This window comes from Chrysochloris asiatica, unplaced genomic scaffold, assembly GCF_000296735.1.
Source record: "Chrysochloris asiatica unplaced genomic scaffold, ChrAsi1.0 scaffold00268, whole genome shotgun sequence".
NCBI lineage: Eukaryota > Metazoa > Chordata > Mammalia > Afrosoricida > Chrysochloridae > Chrysochloris > Chrysochloris asiatica.
This window is the reverse complement of record NW_006408786.1, coordinates 1,007,093-1,029,113: the sequence shown is the minus strand read 5'-3', so window position 1 is coordinate 1,029,113 and position 22,021 is coordinate 1,007,093. Positions and strand designations below refer to the sequence as shown.

The 22,021-nt window shown below is 46.8% G+C and overlaps 1 protein-coding gene across 1 annotated transcript in view; it reads left to right on the top strand.

Annotated features, from left to right (window-relative positions):
• Positions 1–22,021, top strand: part of CACNA1A (calcium channel, voltage-dependent, P/Q type, alpha 1A subunit) — a 325,229-nt gene that overhangs the window by 147,156 nt on the left and 156,052 nt on the right. Inside the window, exons 5-7 of the mRNA XM_006874309.1 lie at positions 4,873–4,964; positions 7,544–7,696; positions 12,623–12,816. Coding sequence (XP_006874371.1) covers positions 4,873–4,964; positions 7,544–7,696; positions 12,623–12,816 — 439 coding nt within the window. The remainder of the gene's footprint in view (positions 1–4,872; positions 4,965–7,543; positions 7,697–12,622; positions 12,817–22,021) is intronic.

The following is a 22,021-nucleotide window of genomic DNA, read 5'->3' as shown; positions in this document are numbered from 1 at the left end:
TGGAGGGGGAGAGAAAGGAATAGCCAGAAATATCACCATAGAAAGCTTGTAAGTCTGTCTTCTGCCTATAACTGATTGGAATACCTAAAATGGGTCCACAACGCGCCCAGTGAAGGAGGCTTCCTGAGGAGTCTCTGTATTACACAAGACCATAGGTAGATTCCTGAACAGTATCCAGAATCTTCGAAAGTTCCACTTGAAAGGACAAGCAGACCAGCCTGGAGCCGCCAGAAGAACAGAAGATACTTCCTGAAAGAAAGACTGACAGGAAAAAAAAACAAAACAATACAGGCAGATCTACTGATTACTACAAGAACAAACAAGTGACTCACCCAGGAGACAGCAAAACAAGTGGTCAGGTACCCTCAGGGCAAACCTCCCTCCAAGGTTGGGACCCAATGGGAATACATACTCTGGTGACCCTGTTCGTTGCTGATAGGGGGAAGTGAGGGAAGGGCATCAATGGAGCTGTGAGCTAAGCCCTACAACATTCAATGGACTCCTGTGAACCTGGCTGGAGACCTGGTTAACCAACAGTGTGGCAAGACCTGGGGACTCTTGGGCCCAGAGTCAGTGACATAGCCACACAGGACTAGAGTGGAGAGTGAGGCGTCCAACTGCTAAGAAGAGAGGGCACATGCATAAGTACACCCACACTTGCAGATACTACCCACCTGACCTGGCTTCAATGGCTGGATGATCGGAGCTAAACCAGAAGAAAGAAGAGGTGAAAAAAAAGAATAATCTAATACAATTTGATGAACTTGACCTACAGTCAGTAGCTCAAAAGAGGAAACAAATCTTCATAGCGAGGATCATTCCCACCCCCTCCACACAAGAAGAGGACAGGGATGGGCAACTTGGTCATTGTCTATCCAGAATTGGGGGGACGGGGGAGTTACAGAGACAAGAAGTGACTGGCTTACAAGCTTTCAAGAGGGAACCTAGATCTAGAGGGCATGGAGGAAGGTAGAATCTCCACTGAGTAGTATCCAATCTGTCTAGGCGGGACTGAGGAAAAGAGTTGCGGATAGGTCTCTTGTGATACAATGGTGAATAATTGTTATCTGGACTGATGGTGAGGGCTGGAAATGTAAAGGTAGATGTTTTGTAGCAATGGGAGGGGAGGGATTAATTTTGCAGTCTAGGGGCGGAGTTCTCTGAGACCATCAAGGGAGAAGAGTGGAGAACGGAACCCTACCCAGGGAAGCAGTGATGCCAGAGATGGAGGCAGAGACAACGACGCAGAGAGATGGAGATGGAGCAGCTGGGGACTTTGGACCTAGAGAGGGAAAGGGACTGTGTGCTGACAAAGGAACTGGGTGCAGGCTTGCGGGGTATACCCTGTGTTTGGTTGATGATGCATGGAGGGGATTGTAACCATGGCACAGAAACAATATACGATGGGATCAATGTGAAGCTAATGCTTTCCCATGTAAACTATCACATAACTCAAAATAAAGCATCCTACTAAAAATAAATAAATAAGTACATGCCATATTTCAGACTTTCTCCAAAAAAAAAAAAAAAAAAGCACAAAACGTTTTAGTAATAACATGGCTGTAGAGTCCCCGAGCGGTGCGAATGGTCAGTGCTCTCGACCGCTAACCAAAAGATTGAAGGTTACAGTTTACCCAGAGGCATCTGTGAAGAAATGTCTGGCAATCTGCTTCTGAAAAATCAGACACTAGAAACGCTATGGAACACAGTTGTTCTCTGACACACATGGGATGGCCACGAGTCATCATTGACCCAACAAGCAGCCAGATATTGATGACCTATTGAAGTGATAAGACTTTAAATAGATTGGGTTCCATAAAATATGTTATTAAAATTAATTCAGCTGTTTCACTTTACCTTTTTAATGTGACTACTAGAAAAATTTTTCATCACATATGCAGCTCTTAATTGTATTTCTACTGGACAGCGCTGCTCTGGACATTTGATATAAAACCACAGCTGCCAACCCAGACCAGCGACAAACCCCTTCCCCACCTTCCTTGCTTTTCTTCTAATACTCATCGTCCTGATATCTGGCATATTCTTCAGGCTCATTCTGAGTGTCCCTCACCCGGACAAGGATTCCTGTGACTTGTGTCCCCACTTCCCAGTACAGGACCTGGCACATTGTCAGGCTCCATTAACGTTCATGAAGTGAATAAATGAAGACTCGGTCCATACCCACGTACCACAGTTAACTCCCTAACAACAGCCTTCCCATCTGCCAAGAAGACAGAGTTTGAGGAACCCAAATTAATATTAGCGAGTTGGTGGCAAGAGAGAATCAAGTAGACTGACTGATCAAGAGAATTGGAAGTTCTCTGGAATCGTCTCATGTCCTCGGGCCTCTGCCTACTTTCCCACCTTTTGGCATACCACGCCCCTTCCCCTTCCCACCCCACCCCACCCCAAAAAAAAACTAATTCCAACTCATTGTGACCCTAGGACAGAGTGAAAGTATCCCATAGGTTTTCCAAGGTTGTGCCTGTATGGATCAGCACTGCACTGCGAACCACAAGGTTGGCAATTCAAACCCACCAGCTGTTCCTCAGAAACCCTGTGCGGAGTCGCTATGAGTCAGAACCAACTCGATGGCCCTAAGCAACAAGCAGACAGCCACATCTTTCTCCAGCAGAGTGGCTGGTGGGTTCGAGCCAGGGCCTCAACCACTGTACCACCAGGAGAAAAAGAGGACAACCCCCAACGAAATGGATTAGCACCGTGGCAGCATCAATGGGCTCAAACGTAACAATGATTGTGAGGTTGGCCCAGGACCTGGCAGTGTTTCGTTCAGTTGTGCATAGGGTCGCTGTGAGTCGGTACCAACTTGATGGTACCTAACACCAACACCATCACCACCACCAGAACCATCCCAGCTGTACTTTTGTCTCATTCCTTGAATTTGCAAAGCTCCTTCCTACCCCAGGCTCTTCTCTCTCCTAGCTGTCTCTTTATCCTGCAAAGATTTTCTCCCATGGACCCAGTCCCTACTCTTCATCCATGAGACCTCAGCTGTGGAGGCCTTCACGGGTTTACCACAGCTGTCGTCTGCCCTCAAAGCTGACATCTTCCTGGATTCTCTGATAAATGCCACACACCTGGATGGAGTTGTATGCATTTCTTTGTTAAATGTCTCTCATCTGTGTCAGGAGGCCACATGTCTTGCTTTGCCCAGCACATAGGAGATACACAATTTGTGATGTTGGGAAAGGTGTTCAGTCCAACCCAGCAAGCCCATGTCTTCTCTGAAAATTGTCTGGAGAGACAAAAAAAAAACTCCTTTTTTTTAGTTTGAGGTGCCCCAGAAGTCAGCCCTGAATAAGGGTGCAGTTGCATAAAGGTAATCTGAGAGGTGAGTTACAAGAGGGTTACCTGGGAGGGAAGTGATCCTGAGGCCTAGGGAGGTTACGTCATCAAGCATGTGACCCCCGTGGGCAGCTGGGAGCCCTGTAGAGCCCATACTTAAGAAAAATTCAGAATGAGAGGCAAGAAAGCTGAGATACTGATGTCCCAGCTCCCATCTGGCTTTGGAAGGGTGTTAATTCCCTGTGTTTGTCTAACCTTTAGTGAAATCCTTCAGGCAAAAACAAGACAGGTACTTATTGGCAGATGCTGACGCAGTAAGTCCCAGGCGTCCTGACAAGACGTGCACAATATTTGCAGTGGCCACCCTCTCATTAGCCATAGGAACCCCATCCCCACCAGTTTTCAGCATTTCTTGTCCGTTGTCCTAAGCCCCAAAGACAGCTCTCTTCTGTGTTGCTCTGTGGCAAGTCACTCTCCACCAGTGCCTCTGAAATGGACACATTCAGAAACGGGTCTCCTCACACCAGCAGCATGTTCGAGGACAAGGTTCGAGGACAAGGTCTTCCTGAGAGAATCTCCACAGCACATTCACCTCACTCCCCGTCATGCAGTTTTCCTACTGGGCACCGCCTGGAGTCTGTAGCCCCTCTCCAGGCTGACGCTAATGTGTTGAATTTTCATTTGCTTCTGAGGAGCTTAGCACACATATCCTGTGTTGTGTTGATGTTAGTTGTGGGCTCCAACTCATGGTGACCCCATGAAAAATAGAATGAAACACTGTGTGGTTGTGCACCATCTTCACTGTTGTGGGTCTGCCTGAATCCATGGTTGTGGCCACTGCATTCTGGGTGCTTTCTTCTAGATCTCTGTTGGACCATGTTCTGTTGTGACTGTAGGAGTTTTTATTGGCTGATTCTCAGAAGCAGATCACCAGGACTTTCTTCCTAGTCTGTCTTTATCTAGAAGCACCACTCAAATCTGTCCACCTGCTATCATTGCTTCCAGCCACCAGCACTATTGTTATCTCATTATACAAAAGGGGAAACTGAGGCACAGAGAATCATAATAACGTCCAAGGATACCCAGCTGGGAAGTGGCAGAGATGAGATTTGAATCAAGGCAAACTGGGCTCTTAATTCTGAATTGTTCCCCTGGCAGTTGGTAAAGCACTGTTGCCCCTATATCCCTGATAGGTCTCTTATCACCCCAGTGCCTCCCGCAGTGCCCTGGGTGTCCCCATAGCCCATTCTGATTGATCAAGGCCCTGATGTGTAGGTTGTGACCCGTACTGATCATCACTCTGCCCCGTGCCTGGAGAAGCTATCATTCTTCAGGAGGCATCCACCACGCACCTATTCCAGGTCTCTGTAAATCACCTTTCATCCCACGAGACAGCGCCTCAGCACCGTTTTACAGGTGACAAAAAGTGAGGCCCAGAGGTGCAAAACTGCTTGCCTTCAGTCACCCAGACAGTGAATGATAGCATCAAACCTCAAGTGTCTTGCCCCCGCCCCTTTTCTGGTACAAAACCCACCCTTTGTTTTCGTTTTGGCTTCTTTCTTCCAGCATCTTGGCGACAGTTGGGACGGAGTTTGACTTGCGGACGCTGAGAGCAGTCCGAGTTCTGCGGCCACTCAAGCTGGTGTCTGGAATCCCAAGTACGTGAGTCTCCACCCTGGCGAGGGGTTTGCTGAGGGGGGCCTCAGTTCTCCTCCTTCCCCAAAGCTTCTCCAGAGTCCTTCCAGCCCGCCTCTGAGCAGCATCCTCTTTGAGGACAGTCCTTGGGCAATCTCGCATCCGGTCAAGCACTCAAAAACAAGTGACGTTCCTCACCTGTAATCACAGCGTCCATTTATTGAGCACCTACTGGAAACCACACACCATCCATTTTCTCGTCCCATTCTGACAACCCTATGAAGCCCATAGTGCTGACATTGCCATTCTACAGATGGGGAAACTGAGGCTTAGAGTGACTACAAAGTGATGCATGGCTGAGGAGGGGCAGAAATAGGAGTTAACTCAAATATGACTCCAAACCTAGGCAGAAACATGGCAACAATGACTATCACCATTTATTGCCATAAGATAGCGTGTGTAAAGTTCTGCAGACAGGTGTTTACATGCGTTCTTTTATTTCCACCTCATAATCATTCAGTGAACCCATTTTACAGATGTGAAGGCTGAGGCTCAACAAAGTTAGATTATTCAATTGATTTCTTACAGCTTGAAAGTAACAAGCTCCAACATCCACATTCTTTCCACCCTGCTCAGTCCTTCTCTAAAGATATTTCTACTCCACCCTTTGGAAATAGCTGTAATGTGTAGGGGTCAAGATTAAGTATAGGTTCATTTGGGCGGGGGGAGTGTATATATGCAAAGGTTCTTCAGAAAGTTCATGGGAAAATCCTATTTTTTTTTCCACGAACTTTTTGAAGCACCCTCATGTGTGTGTGGGTTCATGGCTATCTGGGTTTCAAGAATGAGGCTTCCTAGACGAATACCAGCAGGGTCTTTTCTTAGGAAGTAGGCACTTAACTTCCTCAGTCTGTAGGAACCGAGCCGTCACAGTAAATTAAAGGTCATCCCCCAGCTATAGCCAAGAAGGGCCTCCCTGTTGATGGGCCAGATGCTTTGCTAGATCTGAGCAATCTCATCTCATCCTGTGAGGGAGGTACTATTCTAATCCCCCTTTACATTTGGAGAAGCTGAGGTTCAGAATGATAATTGGATTTCCTCAATGTCCCACACCAAGTAAATAGATGGCTTGTGTTCCCAAGAGGCCCACATAGCTAGGTGTTGAGGTGCACTGAGCGCTCTCAGTGAAAGTCAATCCCAGCTTGACCCCCGGGGTCAACCACAGTTTCCTCCAGGGGTCAAGGAGGTTGACCTTTTGTCCTTCTAGGCCAGTCAGTTACTGGAGATGAGGCAGCTCTTAAGAGTCAAGTCTACAAAGACGAGGGCCAGCTGGGACCCACAATAGCTGGAAGTTGGAAACCCCAGTGACAATGGGAATCTGGGCAAAGCTCCAACAGTACCCATGACCATATAGCACAGCTAAGATGCTAGTCCAGACCTCCCTGCCAACCAGCCTTAACCACCCTGCACCTTGCCTCCATCAGCATTGCCCTGGCTCGGTGGATCCCCTGGAATAGCATCGCTCTTTGAATCATCCCGATGATTTCCCTCCATCACTGTGGTCTCACCCCGCATGTTGTTGTTAAGTGCTTTCAAGTCGGTTGCAACTCATAGCGACCCCGTATAAGGTTTCTGAGGAGCAACTGGTGGGTTTGAACCAATAATCTTGCAGTTAACAGTCCGGTGCTTATGTTACAGCACCACATCAGGACTCCCACCCCGTCATAGGGTGTTAACAAGGGACCACAGAAAGTTCTTCTAATCAAGAAGCAAAACCCCAAGCTTTATGTTTGAACCTAAACATTAACCAGAAACTTTTTTTATATGAAAAGATGCTGTTGAGTAGATTCTGACTAATGGGACCCCAGGTGTGTGCCAGAGCAGAGCTGTGTTCTCTAAGGTTTTCAGTGACTGGAATTTTAAAAGTAGATCTCTAAGTCCTTTCTTTTGAGGTGTCTCTGGGTAGATTCAACTTCAGCCCTTCAATTAGAAACCAAGCATTCTAACAGAGAAGGGAATGTAACCTCAAGTCAGACAGACCTGGGCTTAAGTCCTGACTTTGCCATTTCTCATGCCAGCGGGTGACTCACTACACCTTCCAGGGGCTGGCTTCCCACCTCTGTGAAGTGGGGGTGATTTTATATGTGCTCCCACTTCATGAGGTTGTTTCCAAAAACTAGTGAAATCGTGTGGAATCTGGAACCAGGACCCTGCCTGCTTTCCTGGACAGAGCTGCTGTTCTCCTTTGCATGAATTAGGAAAAGATGCCCCCTGTTGGTGGAAGAAATTAGGAAACAGAGCTCTCCCCACCACACACACACACACACACACACAGGGAAGCTGCCCAGCATCCAGGATTGTGGCTTAGAGAGCAATGGATTGCTGGCTCTGTTCTGCTTGAAATGGAGCACAAAGTACCTTTTCAATTAAAAAGTGCTTTTAAAAAGAAAGAGCGACTTGTCCCTGTTGTCATCACGCCTGGGCGCTGCATGGCCCTCCTTCCGTGTCCCCAGCTCCACCCTGGTGTGCTCCAGGTTCCCTGCAGATCTCTGTGTGGGTGGTGGGGATTGCTTACGGGCTGTGGGTCTCTGTGTCTCCCCAGGTTTACAAGTCGTCCTGAAGTCCATCATGAAGGCGATGATCCCCCTGCTGCAGATCGGCCTCCTCCTATTTTTTGCAATCCTTATTTTTGCAATCATAGGGTTAGAATTTTATATGGGAAAATTTCATACCACCTGCTTTGAAGAAGGGACAGGTAGGTCCAAGCAGCCGAATATACTTCTCCAACCTTCCTCTTGTTTTCTTTTGGGGAGGAAGCTTTCAGAAAGGGTCCTCAGGGGCTGGCTCCCTTGTCCTAGCAGCTGGAAGAACCTCCTTTCATAGCTCTACAGGTAAAGTGGGGGTGAGCTAGCTCTAAGATCTGAGTTGTTGCTGTGGTCTTGGGTTGGGGCCCCAGAAGAAGACCCAGGGGCAGGTGATGTGTTGAGGAGGTGACCTCAGGAAACACCAACATGGGAGTGGGGAAGTGAGGCTGGGAAGATAAGACTGGAGCCAGTAAGGGTCTGGACCAATAAATAACATCCAGATAAACGGAGAAAAGATTGAAGTTGTCAAAGACTTCATTTTGCTCAAATCAACCATCAACACACTGGAAGCAGCAGTCAAGAAATCAAACATTATCACATTTGGCAAATCTGCTGCACAAGACCTCTTTAAAGTGTTCAAGAGCAAAGATGTCAATTTGAGGACTAAACGTGCGTTTGACCCAAGCCACGGTATTTTCAGTAACCTCATATGCATGCGAAAGTTGGACGATGAATAAAGAAGAATCAATGCATTTAAGTTATGATGTTGGAGGAAAATATTAGCAATACCATGGACTGCCAAAAGAGCAGGCAGATCTGTGTTGGAAGAAGTGCAGCCAGAGTGCTTCTTGGGAGCCAGGATGACCAGGCTTTGTCTCTCATACTTTGGACATATTGTCAGGAGGGAGCAGTCAATGGAGAAGGATACCATATTTGGTACAGTGGAGGGTCGGAGTAAAAGAGGAAGACCCCCTTAACTTAACAATGATTGTGAGGATGGTGCAGGACCAGGGAGTGTCTCATTCTGTTGTGCAGTAGGTTGTTATGAGTCGGTACTGACACGACAGGACCTAACAACAACAACAGGAAGTCACCTTCCAGCTACCGGAGACCATGTGGAGCGATGAAACAGGCATAAGGATGGTATTGTGGGTAACACGGGACCTTCTCTGCTCTCACATTCAGTGCCAGAATTTACACAAGTCATTCCCCTATCGAAGAGGGTACGAGACAACTCCTCTTGGCCTCCCCAGGGGATGTCTGAGGGCGCCCCAGCTGGAGGTCCAGACCAGAGCTGAGAGCCCAAACACTGCCACCAACCTGGCACTTGGCAGCATGTTGGAGGCCTATGGTAGTGGCTGGGTCACAAGACAGTCTGGGGACAGGGAGAGGGCAGGAGTCCCTGCTCCCATGTCTGACACTGACCCAGCAGTGTGGGTGTGGAAGGTGGCCCCCCAGCTGTCCACGGTCAGGCAACAAGTAGCTTTGGGTACATTTTCAGTTCAATCCTTTGCTCTCTGTATTGGTTTCCTAAAGACTGCTTGTAACAAAGTAACCACAAACGAGGTGGCTTCAAACAACACAAATGTATTGGCTCACAGCTCTGGCGGCCGGAAATCCAACATCAAGGTGTCAGGGGAGGATCTTTTCTTGCCTCTTCCAGCTTCTGGTGGCTCTGGGCATTTCTTGGTGTGAGACATGGCCTTCTCCTTGTGTCTCCGGATGTCTCAAACCACCACCCCCACTTTCCTTTTTCTGTTAAAGACACCAGTCAGTGGACACAGCGCCCACCCACCCCAGGTCCAGGATGATCTCACCTCAAGACCCACTCACTAATCCCATCTGCAAAGTCCCATCACCTTCACAAGTTCTGGAGAGTTAGGATAGAGACATATCTTCTCAGGGGAATCCAATTCAGGCCAAACAGTCTCCACACTTCAGTCACTGGTCAACTAGAACCCAAGAACCAGGGGGCTCCCTGTGCCAACACTGCACCACTAGTTCCACCATCAACGCAGGCCAGTGAATGGGAGCCTGACCCTTTGGGCCAAGGAGCCCATTAACTGAGGGAGAGGAGTGTGGACAGTGAGGTCCCTTTAAGGGGAAGAGGCTCCAGGCCTGCTTGGCTGGGGAAAGGTGGCCACAGACAAAGGCACTGCTTAGGAATGGCTCCCGTCCATCTTCTCCATCCCATGCCTCCTCCAGTGGCCAAGGAAGACATTAGTCAACCCTGCAGCAACCTCCCATCCCTCTCCCAAGACGCCACTCCCCAGGGAGAGGGAATACCTGTGGGACAGGGGGTTAGGAGACTCTTTTTTTCCCTCTCTTCTTTCCTCTTGCTCCTCCTGTCTCCTCCTCTCCTGGGTTCGTGAAGTGTGCTCAATATGGAATGCCCTAATTATTTCTTTCCACGATGAAGAAGGTGTTAATTGAGGCAGAGCTATTTCTGCGTCCAGGCTCATCACCCGGACGGAAACGCTGAGGGAGGAAAGCAGGGCAGGGCCCCTCGGAAAACCAGCCGAAAGCACAGAAACCAAGAATCTGGATTTGGGGTGGGGGGGTTGTCTGGGTTTCTTTTCCAGAGGAGAGGCCGCGGGGCTGGCTTGGGTCTGAGTGGGGTTGGGAGGGGACAGACGTGGGTGGGAAAACCGAAGGGTAGGAAGCCTCACTTAGGAGGATGACTGAAAAGCTGGGGAATAAAAATATAATGTGTGTGAGTAAGAGACAGATATATACAGACACCCAGGCAGCAGGTTAATTTTAAACTATATTTATAACCAAATTCCACAGGATTTCTGGACCATTGCTTTTCTAGAAGCATCCCTCAAAGCAAAGCATGGTGGGGGAGGGGAAGATGTTGGGGGGAGGGGAGCTTGCGATCAAGAAATACCACAGACAAGTTCCCAGCTAGCTCTCCACGGGTCACAAGCCATGTTCAGAGAAACGCAGATGCCAAGTGGACACTTTCCTCCTTTTCAAGAGCTTCCAGAAACGTCTGAGGAGTCAGCACCCCTCCTTCAGAACCATTTCATAGCAATGTAGCCTAGTGTCTGATTATAACTCCCCAAACAAGAAAAGGCAGGAGATGTTGTAGGTACAAGGATTAATACAAGGGGACTCTGAAGGGTGGGAACTAAGCCAGACTTAGACACTTGGAAAACAAACAAGGCTTTGCAAAGAGACAACTTCCCAAGCAAACCGGGATATGCTCAGCATGGCCAGCTGGTAACAGGGACGTGGGAATTCATCGTACTGTCCTGTCTAGCTTTATATATATCAGAAAAGTTTGTTGTTGTTGTTGTTGTTGTTTTAAAACAAGAGATGCTTCTTGATTGACCAGGGGTCAAAGAAGCAATAAGAATCCATGGATTTTTTTTTTCCTGCCCTGGACCTTGTGTTTGAAAGGTTTTGCCCTCGTGCCTGTATTTATTGAAGAATAGTCTGTGTGGCCAAGTCTTGTGTACATGAGAAAGGCATTTCCGGCAACTTAACCTATGGCTGATGTGGTCATAGCTTCTTGAAGAAGCCCATATCACTTCTCACAGCATTGGATGCCGCTTTGTGTCCAAGTAGAAACCGTGAGGCTGGACTTAATGTTTTCTGTGTGCTAACTAGCACTTGAATGACCCACAAGCCCCATTTCCTTTGTGTTGGTGCATTCCTGCCTGCAGCGTGCTTACTTCAAGGGTGGGACCGGCCTGGCAAAACCTGTACATGGGGATAGCATTTTTCTCTCAGAAGAGGTTTGAGTTTACACACTTGGCTGTTTGTTTTCTTGCTTCTTCTGCAAACCTTCAAAAGTGTTTGTCTCTCACCGAACAAAGTCCCTTCTTACCTGCTGCTCCGGTCAAATGGGGACCCTCCAGGGATGTGTTGTGAACTACCTCCAGGTGTTCAAGGATGACCACGTCCGTCATTTCTCCTCCCTCCTCATCAACCATGGGCATTCTGACCCAACCTTTAGCACCGAGCCCAGTGGCCACCTCCCCAGGAAACTTTCCACTTCCCAGTGAGAGGGGTTCCCATTGGCACAGTTCTCTCTCCTTGTGGCATTTTCACAATCTGCCTTCAGCTATTTGGGGAGAAAGCATAGCTCCTGTGCCTAAGGGTAGGAACTGTGTGTACTGGTCTCCCTCGCCCCCAGAACAGCTCCCTAAGCTCAGTAAATCTCAAGAAAAAGAAAATCAGGGAGGCTGCAGAAGAATAGCACACTAAGATAGACTTGCTTTAGTGGACATCTAGAAAATTCTGCACCCCACACCCACACAATAGACCCCAAGACACTTAGAAATTGAATCTACTATAGGGTGCAAAGAAAATATCAACAGATGTCAAGGGACTGGAATAAGACAGAATGTATATTCTGACCAGAGTACATCTAAGATGGAAATCATTAACAAAAATACAACTCTCAGAATGTTTGGAAATTAAGAGACATGCTTCTTACTTTTGGATAAAATTATATGTCTCAAATGTGCTTTGAATGTTTCTAGTGGAAAGACAAAGTAAGAGGGAACGCATAGGATAGAGAAAGAAGATTTGCCTAGAGTGGATAATAACTGTTGAAATTTATCATACTGTTCTATTTTTGTGTCTGTCTGAAAAGTTGTTGGGTTTTTTTTAAATATAAAAACAACTTCTTAAAAAAAAAAAAAAAAACTTACTGATTACCCATGGGTCAAAGAAGAAATAACTATGGAAATAGGAAAATATTTTACTTCAACAATAATGATCATAATAGCTATCAAAATTTGTGAGCTGCAGCTAAAGCAGTATTTAAGGTGGATTTATAGCACTTCACAACAACAACATAGCCTTAAACTTCATCCAATTCAAAACCTTAGTGAAAAGTACAGCTAACTAAACCCACAGGAAACAGAAAGAGAAAAATCATGAAGGTTAGAGAAGAAGTTAATGGAATAGAAAACAAATGATACATCACCCAAACCAAAGTTGGTTTTGTAAAAAGATTGATAAGTTCATCCCCACAGTCATTTTTCTAACAGTATTGAATATACACCAGCCACTATTTCTCAGAGCTGGTTTTCCCAGACCCTCTCCAACTCCTCTGACTTTTGTCCCCTTCTCTTTCGTAGATGACATTAAGGGTGAGTCTCCAGCTCCGTGTGGGACAGAGGAACCTGCCCGCACCTGCCCCAATGGGACCAAATGTCAGACTTACTGGGAAGGGCCCAACAACGGGATCACTCAGTTCGACAACATCCTGTTTGCAGTGCTGACGGTCTTCCAGTGCATCACCATGGAAGGGTGGACTGATCTCCTGTACAATGTAAGTATGCTGGGACATGGGTCCCAGCAGCATGGGGAAGGTGACCCTCAAGACCAGTGATGCCCCCACCCCTGACCTGGGGAGGCAGCTCAGGGACAACCTCAACACTGCCCTAGAAGAGTCCACAGGCCTCTGAAGACGCATGGCACTCGTCAGCAGAGCTTTAACCAAGGAGGGCCCTCAAACATGGAAATCCTAGGGTGCACAAATGGTGAATAATTTTATTTGCACAGGGATTTTTTTTTTTTTAAATAACAATTTATTGTGTTTGGGGTGAAAATTTACACCGCATTTTAAGTTCCCTTTCACTAATTTCTCCACAAGTGTTCAATGACATTGGTTCCATTCTTCACCATGCATGAACCTTCTCATTATTTCTGTTCTGGTTGTTCCATGTCTATTCATCTAGTTTCCCTTCTCTTTTACATCCTCATCTTTGTTTTAAAATTCTTGACTACTGAGTCTCATATAGGTGAGTGTTTTTTTTGTTTTTTTAAGGAAGTGTAATATTATTTTGTGAGCCCATCTGTTGTTTTGCTGCAAGGTGACCTCAGGGACTAGTAGTGGTTCTAGTTTTGAAGAGTATCTCAAGGCAATAATTACAGAGTCCTCTAGTCTCAATTTGTCCAGTAAATTGTCTGGTTGGTTTTTTAGGAATTTGAGACCTCCTCTACATTTTCCTCCCATTCTACCAATGTCTTGTCTATTGTGACCCTGATTAGAACTGTCGGTAATAGTAGCTGGGCACCATCTAGTTCCTCTGGTCTCAGAGCCAACTATTAGTCCTGTAGACTAGTTTCTTTGAGTTTTGGCTTCCTTCTTTCTCTTTTGATCCAGACACATAGAAAGAGACCAATCATTGTGTCTTAGATGGCCACTTGCAAGCTTTTAAGACTCCAGACTTAAATCAAACTAGGATGTAGAATATAACTTTATATTTTACCAATTGGTCAAGATTAAAACTCTAGTCCTAATATTTCAAACCCAGAAAATCAGTTCCACAAGGCATTTGATTATAATTTGCATACATTTTAACATATCGTTTTAGAATCTTGTTAAGTGCTGTCAAGTTGGTTCCAACTCATAGCAACTGTGTATAGGGTTTCCGAGGAGCGGCTGATGGGTTCAAAGAGCTGACCTTGTGATTCAAACTGACCTTGCAGTCCATTGCCTTGTCTTGCAGCACCATCTAGCACCCCTGTATAGCAGGAGTAGGAAACATCTGGACCACGGGCCATATAATGCCAGTGAAATCGTTTGGTCTGGCCCTGTCAAGGCAACCACAGTTCCAGCCATCACGTTGTTGTTGTTGTTTAGTGTGGTTAAGTTGGTTCCAACTCATCGTGACCCTGTATAGGGTTGCTGAGAAGCATCTGGTGAACTTGAATGGCCAACCTTGCGGTCCAGTGCATTAACCCACAGCACCACACCAGGATCCCAGCCATCACATTAGCTCATTAAATGTTTGACCAAATATAGCAGACTGATTTTTAGATTAATAATTTTGTGTGGCCCGCAAAAGATTTTATAAGTTTTGGCAGAAAAAAGACTCCCCGTCCCTGCTGCTTGGCATCCTGGTGTGATGCTATAGGATAAGCACTGGACCATAAGTTCGGTTTGAATTGCAGGGTCAGAAGTTCAGACTCACCAGCTGCTCCTAGGAAATGCTGTATAGGATCACTATGAGTTGGACCTGACTTGATGGCACTTAACAGCAACCCCTGCTGTATAGGCTCTCCAAAGAGCAGCTAGTGGGTTTGAACCTGTGGTTAGTATTCCAGTGCTTACCCTACATCGCCATACTAGGACTCCACATAATACGTTATATGACTAAAAAATCAACATGAACTGAAGATAGAGCCTCCCCTCTTGAGGACCCTCTACACCTCCTCTAGTCCTTGGAGCTGAGAGGAAACGTCTACCAGGACCTTTGTGTCTTCCTCCCTTTCTAGAACATTCCTTAGGTTATCCAGAACCCGGGAATTCCCTGCCAAAGCTCAGATTCCAAAACCTTGTAAGAGTCTACTGTAGGTCTGTTCTCCAACTACACTGCATGTATGTACCTCTGAGGAGTATGCAGGTTCGGATTACTGGCACCAGTGTAGCTGGACTTGGACACACCAGCTGCAGGGTTCACACATGTGCAGAGTGGAGGCATGGGTAGGAAGGAAGGGGAGCGGGGGGCAAAGCCAGCCCTCCCACGTCATAATCTAGTGATACTCTAAATGCCACCCTGACCTCCTTCCCAAGTGGTTCCGGAAGACATGTTTGTCATGGAAAAGCATAACACATATTTTACATATTCACACGTAGTCTATGAGCCTCCATTGTCCTAGGTCCTGTGAGTGATAGGCACAATCTGAAAAGAGGTTCCCCCTGACCTGCTCCTGCTTCCACCCAGCTTCTCCCACCCTACCCCCACCTACAACCACACAGTCCTCCAGTGTATCCTTCCAGTACTTTTATACATACACAGGGATTTCAAAAAGTATGTGGGAAAATGGAATTGAAAGGTAATGAAATTTTTTCACGAACTTTTTGAAACCCTTTCGTATACAGATTCAAACGTCAAAGGACTCCTAGTGTGGCATCCTAGAATCAGCACTGGACTGCAAACCACAAGGTCAGCAGTTCAAACCCACCAGCTGCTCCTTGGAAACCCTATACAGGGTCATTATGAGTCTGAATCAACTCCACAGCACTTATCAGCAACATATACTTACAAATGCATCATCAAACCTACGTCCACCCCTCTTTCTTAAACAAAAAGGTAGCATACTGTCTAGAGAGTTCTATTCCTTGAGTTTTCGTTTCACATACAACATACTCTGGGGAACGTCCTCTGTGGCTCCATGCAGAAGGCCCTGTGTCTTTGTTCCAGCTGCACTGTGTTCGCCCGTGTGGCTGGCTACTTCTGGTTTCTTCCACCAGACCCCCCTGGAAGGGACACCAGAGGCCTTCTGTGTTTTAACTCTGAGCACAATGCAGCCTAGAGCCAAGGTGAACTTTGCTTGGACATTATTGTAAGCACAGCTGGTTGGTGGATGGGTGTCCATTCCCACGAGTGGGATTACCAGGTCCGAAATTTCACACATTTATCAAGTGGATAGACATATCGTTGTTTTGAATCTCCCTTTGCCCTCAACCTTCCCACCCCCACCTGTGTAGGTGAGAGACCCCCAAGCCAGTCACCTGTCAGCAGCAGGAGATAGGTAGAATGAAAAACTCAGGGTCCAACTCAAGGATGCCACTGATCCTGGGAAATCCTGGGGCTGCTCTGCACCCATCTGTGGATTGCCTTGTGAAGCTCCCTCTTCCCCTTGCCTTGAGGCCTGAAGTTGCTGGCATAGCCTTCTCGGGGAACACTGCCCAACTTCCTCCCATGCAGAGAAGCTTACTCCTTCTCCTGGGCACTAGTGCATGGTCCTTGAAGGATCCACCTTGGGGTGAAGGAGATTTACAAGAAGCCATCCTTTGGCCAAGTGACACATTTTAGGAGGAGTTGAAAGTACAGCTTGGGAGTGCAAACAAACAGGATGGTCATGTACAGTTGTGTAGATCACGCACTGCACAAGTCACCACAACTCAGGAACACCGTTCACACTGTAGACAGCATAGATTTCTATTGTTATGGTGGGAATTCACCGTTTGAAGTCAAAGGCAGGGGTGGGGAGGGGACACTGTTCCTATTTGCATGATGATCTTGTCTGATCACAGCAGCCCTACAAATGAGCAAGGTCTGGGCTATCACCTGGCCTCACCTGCAAACAGCTTGGGCAAAAGGCTGCACCCAATTGGTCAGGCTCATTGTTGGGGTTTATGAGTTCTGGATTTTTGTCTTACAAGGTTGGCATGAGAGGTGGCACCAGGGGATGTGAACCCTCTGGGGAGAGGAGCAGAGCTTGGAGACAGGAAAGTGAGGGAATTCTGGCAGAAAATGGGAGCGGGGTGCAGGTGCTGAGAAAATCGTCAATGTTGAAAGAGGCTGCGTAGCAGAATCAGACTTCTCCAATCTGGTCCAGATGCTCAGATCAAGTACAAGCCTGGGGTTATGCCCAGTAGTGAAGGAGGAAGTATAAGCAGGACTACCAATTTCTCAATAGCTCTACGTAATCAGCATCTTGATCCCAGAGGCTGTTGGTCTTGGAAGCATCTATGCTTAGATCTGTGCCACCTTCAGGGAAACAAACGTATTGGTGAAGAGCACAGACTGGGGTGCCAGCCTTCTGGGGTTCCAAGCCTCGCTCTACCACTCCTTGGCTGTACATCCTTGGGAAAATTGCTTGACCTTTCTGTGCCTTCATTTCCGCACATGCACAACAGGCTGTAGACCTACCTCATGGTGCATGAGGACTGAGTGAGTGTGCATGAGGACATGGGAAGTGTTGAGAAGATGTGTGGTGCCGGGTGAACTCTGTGTAAGCGGAGTTCTCTACCCTACCACGGAGTTCTCTACCCTACCACGGAGTTCTCTACCCTACCAGGGCTTTTACAAATACGTGTTAATGTTTTATTGTAAAACTTCCTGCAGCACCTGAGGATGTGGGATTTCCCCTGTGCTCGCCCCCACAAGCAACTGCTGCTAATTTGGATTAACCTTCTAGTACTTTCCATATACTTAAATCCCAACCTCTTCCTCTGGGGGAGCCTGAGCAGTGTGAGTCTAAAACCATGGTTCTCAACCCAGACTCTGCCCCCAGGGTATAGCGGGCATTGCTGGAGATATTTGTGATGGTTTGGGGTAGGGGGTAACATTGACATTTGTGAGTTGAGCTCAGGGGTATTACTAAGCATCCAACATGCACAGAATGGCCCTCACCCCAGGGAACGGTTCAGCCCAGACTTTAGTAGTGACAAGGCTGGAGAACCTGAACTGGATGGGGATTCCCACCCCAAATGGGATATAGTCCATGGAAGATGTGACCCAAAACAAACCCAAACCTGTTGCCTTGGAACCCTAGAGTAGAACCGTCCCAGAGGGTTTCCTAGGCCGTCATCTTTATGTAAGTGCACTGCCACTTCTTGTTCCTTCAGAGTAGCTGGTGGGTTTGAACCACCAACTTCTCAGTTATCAGCTTGCACCTCCAGGGCTCCTTGGGGGAAGTATGATTAGAGCCCGCCTCGATGATATCCATGTCTGCGGGGTAGACGGTGTCGTGTTCCATCTACATGCCCTCACTTCTGAGGCCCATCAGGACTACAGGCTTCCTACAAAAACACTGCCCCTCTGGCCAAGGGCTGGGCCTTCATGGAACACCACCTCACACACACCCAGTAGCCCTACCAAAGGCTGGTGGGAGTTGGTGCTAGAGCACCCAGTTCCCTCCCTGCTGGGTATGATGGTCCGCAATGTGCACAAGGTGCCCTGGTGACCTGCTCACTAATACACCCTTTTCCTGTGTGGTGCTTCTGGGGTTCACCTCCTAATAAACAAACAACTTACACCTGAACCCACGTCTGGGGCTTCCCTCACATGCGGAGGACCACCAAGGCCTCTTGCTCTGGTGGGGGCTACAGTAGTGTCTTTCAGTTTCTTCTGGCCAGGACCTGACTGTTGATTTTCTAGGTCCAGTGGGCTCTGCCCTGACGCCCAGCCAGCACGCCTCTCATTCCGCCCAGTCACCGTTAGACAAAGGGTCTGAATTCTGGCTTTGCCCTCCTTGACTGTGAAGGCTGAGGGGCCTTGCCAGCTGAAACAGTTCCTGTTTCTGAACAAGGTGATTGCTGCAGGGCTGGACAAGCCCCTCCAGCATTCTGGGCAGGCCTGCTCTGAGCTTCTGGGGGACTGTGGGCATAGGTGGCAAGTGGAGGCTGCCCATGATTAAGGGACGGCAGGTCTTTAAGATGCCAACTACTCATTTCTACTCTTGGAATTCATCCATTTGTTCAGTAATTACAAACTGAATTCCTACTGTGTTCTGGACAATAATCAGGGGCTGCTCATAGAGGTACGAAAGATACAATACTCCCCCAGCCCCTCCTCTGTTTTTGTTGTTGTTAGGTGCCATTGAGTCGGTACCAACTCACAGCGACCCTATGCACAGCAGAACGAAACACTGTCCAATCCTGGGCCAACCGCACTGTTGTTGCCATGCTTGAGCCCACTGATGCTGCTACTTCGCCAATCCATCTCGTTGGGGGTCTCCTTCTTTTTGTCTGACCCTCCACCTTACCAAACATGATATCCTTCTCCAGCGACTGGTCCCTCCTGACAATATGTCCGAAGTATGAGAGATGAAGTTTGGTCATCCTGGCCTCCAAGGAGCACTCTGGCTGCACTTCTTCCAACACAGATCTGTTGGTTCTTTTGGCAGCCCATGACACTTTCAATATTCTCCTCCAACACCATAACTCAAAGGCATCAATTATTCTACGATCGTCCTTATTCACTGTCCAGCTTTCCCATGCATAGGAGGTTATTGAAAATACCATGGCTTGGGTCAGGTGCACCTTAGTCCTCAAGCTGACATCTTTGCTCTTCAACATTTTAAAAAAGTCTTGTGCAGCAGATTTGCCTAATGCAATACGTCATTTGATTCCTTGACTGCTGCTTCCATGAGTGTTGATAGTTGATCCAAGAAGAATGAAGTCCTTGACAACTTCAATCTTTTCTCCATTGATAAGAATGTTGTTTATTGGTCCATGTGAGGATTTTTGTTTTCTTTCCATTGAGATGCAATCCATACCGAAGGCTATGCTCTTTGATCTTCATCAGTAAGTATTTTAAGTCCTCTTCACTTCTAGTAGGGGAAATTGACACGAGCAATAAACATGACAAATACTAAGTTATACAGTAAGCAGGAAATATCCATTATGGGAGGATGAGAAAAACAATGGTGTTTCAGTGGCCTTCCATGATGGAGACCCAGGTTTGATTCCCAGCCTGTGCATCTTATGCACACAGCCATCCCCTCCACCCATCAGTGGAAGCTTGGAAGCTTGCATGCTACTATCCATGATGCTGAACAGTTATTAGCAGTGCTTCCATACTGAAACAGACAAGGCATTGAGGCCCGGCGCTCTAGTTACAGAAAGGAGAGCAATGAAAGCTTGCTGTGCGTGAGGTGAGTCAGGAGCCAATGTCACAGCAGCTAACAACAACAACCAATACACACTCCATGTGGGAAGTAGTGAGATGCCTTATATGAATTAAAGCAACACAAGAGAACAAGTGACAGGAGTGAGGGAGGCCTGTGGGGGCGATTCTAGGTCAGGCAATCCAGGAGGGCACTTCTGAGGAGGTGACATGTCAGCAGAGAAAGAGGGAGCCAGGAAGATGTTTAAGGAAGAGTATTCCCCAGCAGAGGTTACAGCACAGAGAAGAGCAGCAGTTATACACAGCATCTTTGGGTCCTGGTGTAGGTTGCATTGTGTCCCAAAAAAAGATATATTACCTGGGGGGTATGGGGGGGAAGGATTGCATGGAGGGGATTGTAACCATGGCAATGAGAGACCATATACGATAGAATGAATGTAAAACTAATGTTCTCCCATATAAACTATCACATAATTCACACACACACACAAAAGAAGAAATCAAATAGATTTCAGGACACAATAAAATAAAATAAACCTAAGACAAAAAAAAAACTTTATTTACAAAAACAAGCAGAGAGCCAAATGCAGACTCTGAGCTGCAGTTTGGCCCCCCACTTAAGTATCTTCTCTTGAAGGACCCTCTGAAGTAAAGATAACGAAAGAGTGGAGAAGAGCAGAAATCAAGGAGGCTCAGTGTCTCAGGCTTGCAACGTTCAGATAAACCTTTCAAGAAAGAAAATTAATCCCCCAGGTCCCTGTATTGACGTCAATGGTTTCATTTTAATATTTTAATGTGTATAAATATTAAACCAGATATGAATGCCTTTAAAAAAAAAAAAAAAAAGATATATTGAAATCCTAACCCCTAGTAACTGTGAGCATGACCTTGTTTAGAAATAGAGTCTTTGAAGATATTATCAGTTAATAGAAAGCTCATAGTGGAGTAGGGTGGGTCCTCATCTCATCTGACTAGTGTTCTTGTAAAGAGAGAAGAGATTCAAACACAAAGGGAAACTGGCAATGTGAAGACTAAGGGAGAGATTTGAGAGATATGTCTGCAAATCAGCAAACACCAAGAATTCCAGGAACCCACCCTCCCACCAGAAGTTAGGGAGTGGCATGAAGAATCCTCCCACGGAACCTTTAGAGAGAGCATGACCCTGGTGACACTCCGATTTTGCACTTTGGGTATCCAGAACGGACACAATCCACTGCCATCATTTGAAGTCACCTGGGAAGCTGATGCAGGCTGCTGACTCCTGGAAAAGACTAGTGTCACTGAGTGGTACTGGTAAACACGGTTGAAGTGGTAAATGTTTTGCTACTTAGGTTTTGCTATTAGTGTTAATGTGCCATTGAGCCAGTGTCCTATTCATAACCACCCTGCAGAATAGACTAGAATTGCCTTCTCGGCTATAGGAGCAGATTCCCAGGTCTTTTTGTCCGCTGAGCTGCTGGTGGCTTTAAGCTTCCAGCTTTCCAGTTAACAGCTCAGCATATAACCACTGGGCTCAGAAACTCAGTATCCCCTAAACAGCGACTTCCTTTACTTAGGTTTTACTGTTACACTCTTGAGATAAAGTCTATGCAGTCTTGTTTTTTTCTTGTCTTATTTTCACTCATACCTTTCCCTTCATCCTTAAATATCCTCCCAACAGATGATTTCTAATGACAATATAACATCCCATCGTATGGAGAAGCCATACGGTATTTGACAATTTCCTATTAATAGTAAAGCTTCCAGTTTTGTTCTAATTTTATAAATAAACAGGTAAGGTGGTTGTTGTTGTTGTTGTTCAGTGCTGTCGAGTCAGTTCTGACTTCTAGCGACCCTGCATAGGTTTTCTGCGGCTTGCAAATCTTTGTGGGAGCAGAAAGCATCATCTTTCTGGTGGATTCGAACCACTGACCTTCTGGTTCGCAGCCCAGTGCTCATCCTATGGAACCACCACACTCCTTAGGTAAAGTAGAAGGTCGACAAAAAAGAGGCAGACCTTTAACGAGATGGACCAATATAATGACTACATCAGTGGGCTCAAATACAAGAACAATTGTGAGGATGGCATAGGACCATAATTTTTTAAATAACATAGTTAAAGAAAAGGAGACTAGAAGACACCCCACTGAACTGGCCTGGATGGAGTGGGACTCAGAAATCTATTTCCTT